A 306-nucleotide genomic window follows, 5' to 3' on the forward strand; every position below is an offset into this window, starting at 1 on the left:
TGTAAGCCTGGGTCACCCCCACCCCGAGAGGAAATGGACTTCAGGCGCTATGTAGACAATAGAGGGGGTAGGGTGGGGGGACGGGTCTGCTGGTCCCCCCCGGAGCCCTCGGAGGAGATGCGGGTGACCTGGGCAGGAGGGACGGGGGCCGCCCGCCAGCCTACCTGCTTGAGCGTGAGGTTGAAGAAGGAGTCGTGGAAGTCCCACTGCAGGATGTCCCCGTGCACCCTGGCCTCCATGGCCAGCAGCTGGTTGACCTTGCGGGCCTCCTTGGGTTCCGGGGCCGTGCCCACCAGGAAGAGCCGC

The 306-nt window shown here is 67.0% G+C and overlaps 1 protein-coding gene across 1 annotated transcript in view; it reads right to left on the reverse strand.

Annotated features, from left to right (window-relative positions):
* Positions 1 to 305, reverse strand: part of B3GNT3 (UDP-GlcNAc:betaGal beta-1,3-N-acetylglucosaminyltransferase 3) — a gene marked incomplete at its 5' end in the record, with an annotated part of 3,070 nt that extends 2,765 nt beyond the window's left edge. Inside the window, one exon of the mRNA XM_006772401.1 lies at positions 165 to 305. Within this exon, the coding sequence (XP_006772464.1) occupies positions 165 to 305 (141 nt within the window). The remainder of the gene's footprint in view (positions 1 to 164) is intronic.
* Position 306: the final 1 nt, after the last annotated feature.

The sequence above is a fragment of the Myotis davidii genome, unplaced genomic scaffold (assembly GCF_000327345.1).
Source record: "Myotis davidii unplaced genomic scaffold, ASM32734v1 scaffold306, whole genome shotgun sequence".
Lineage (NCBI taxonomy): Eukaryota > Metazoa > Chordata > Mammalia > Chiroptera > Vespertilionidae > Myotis > Myotis davidii.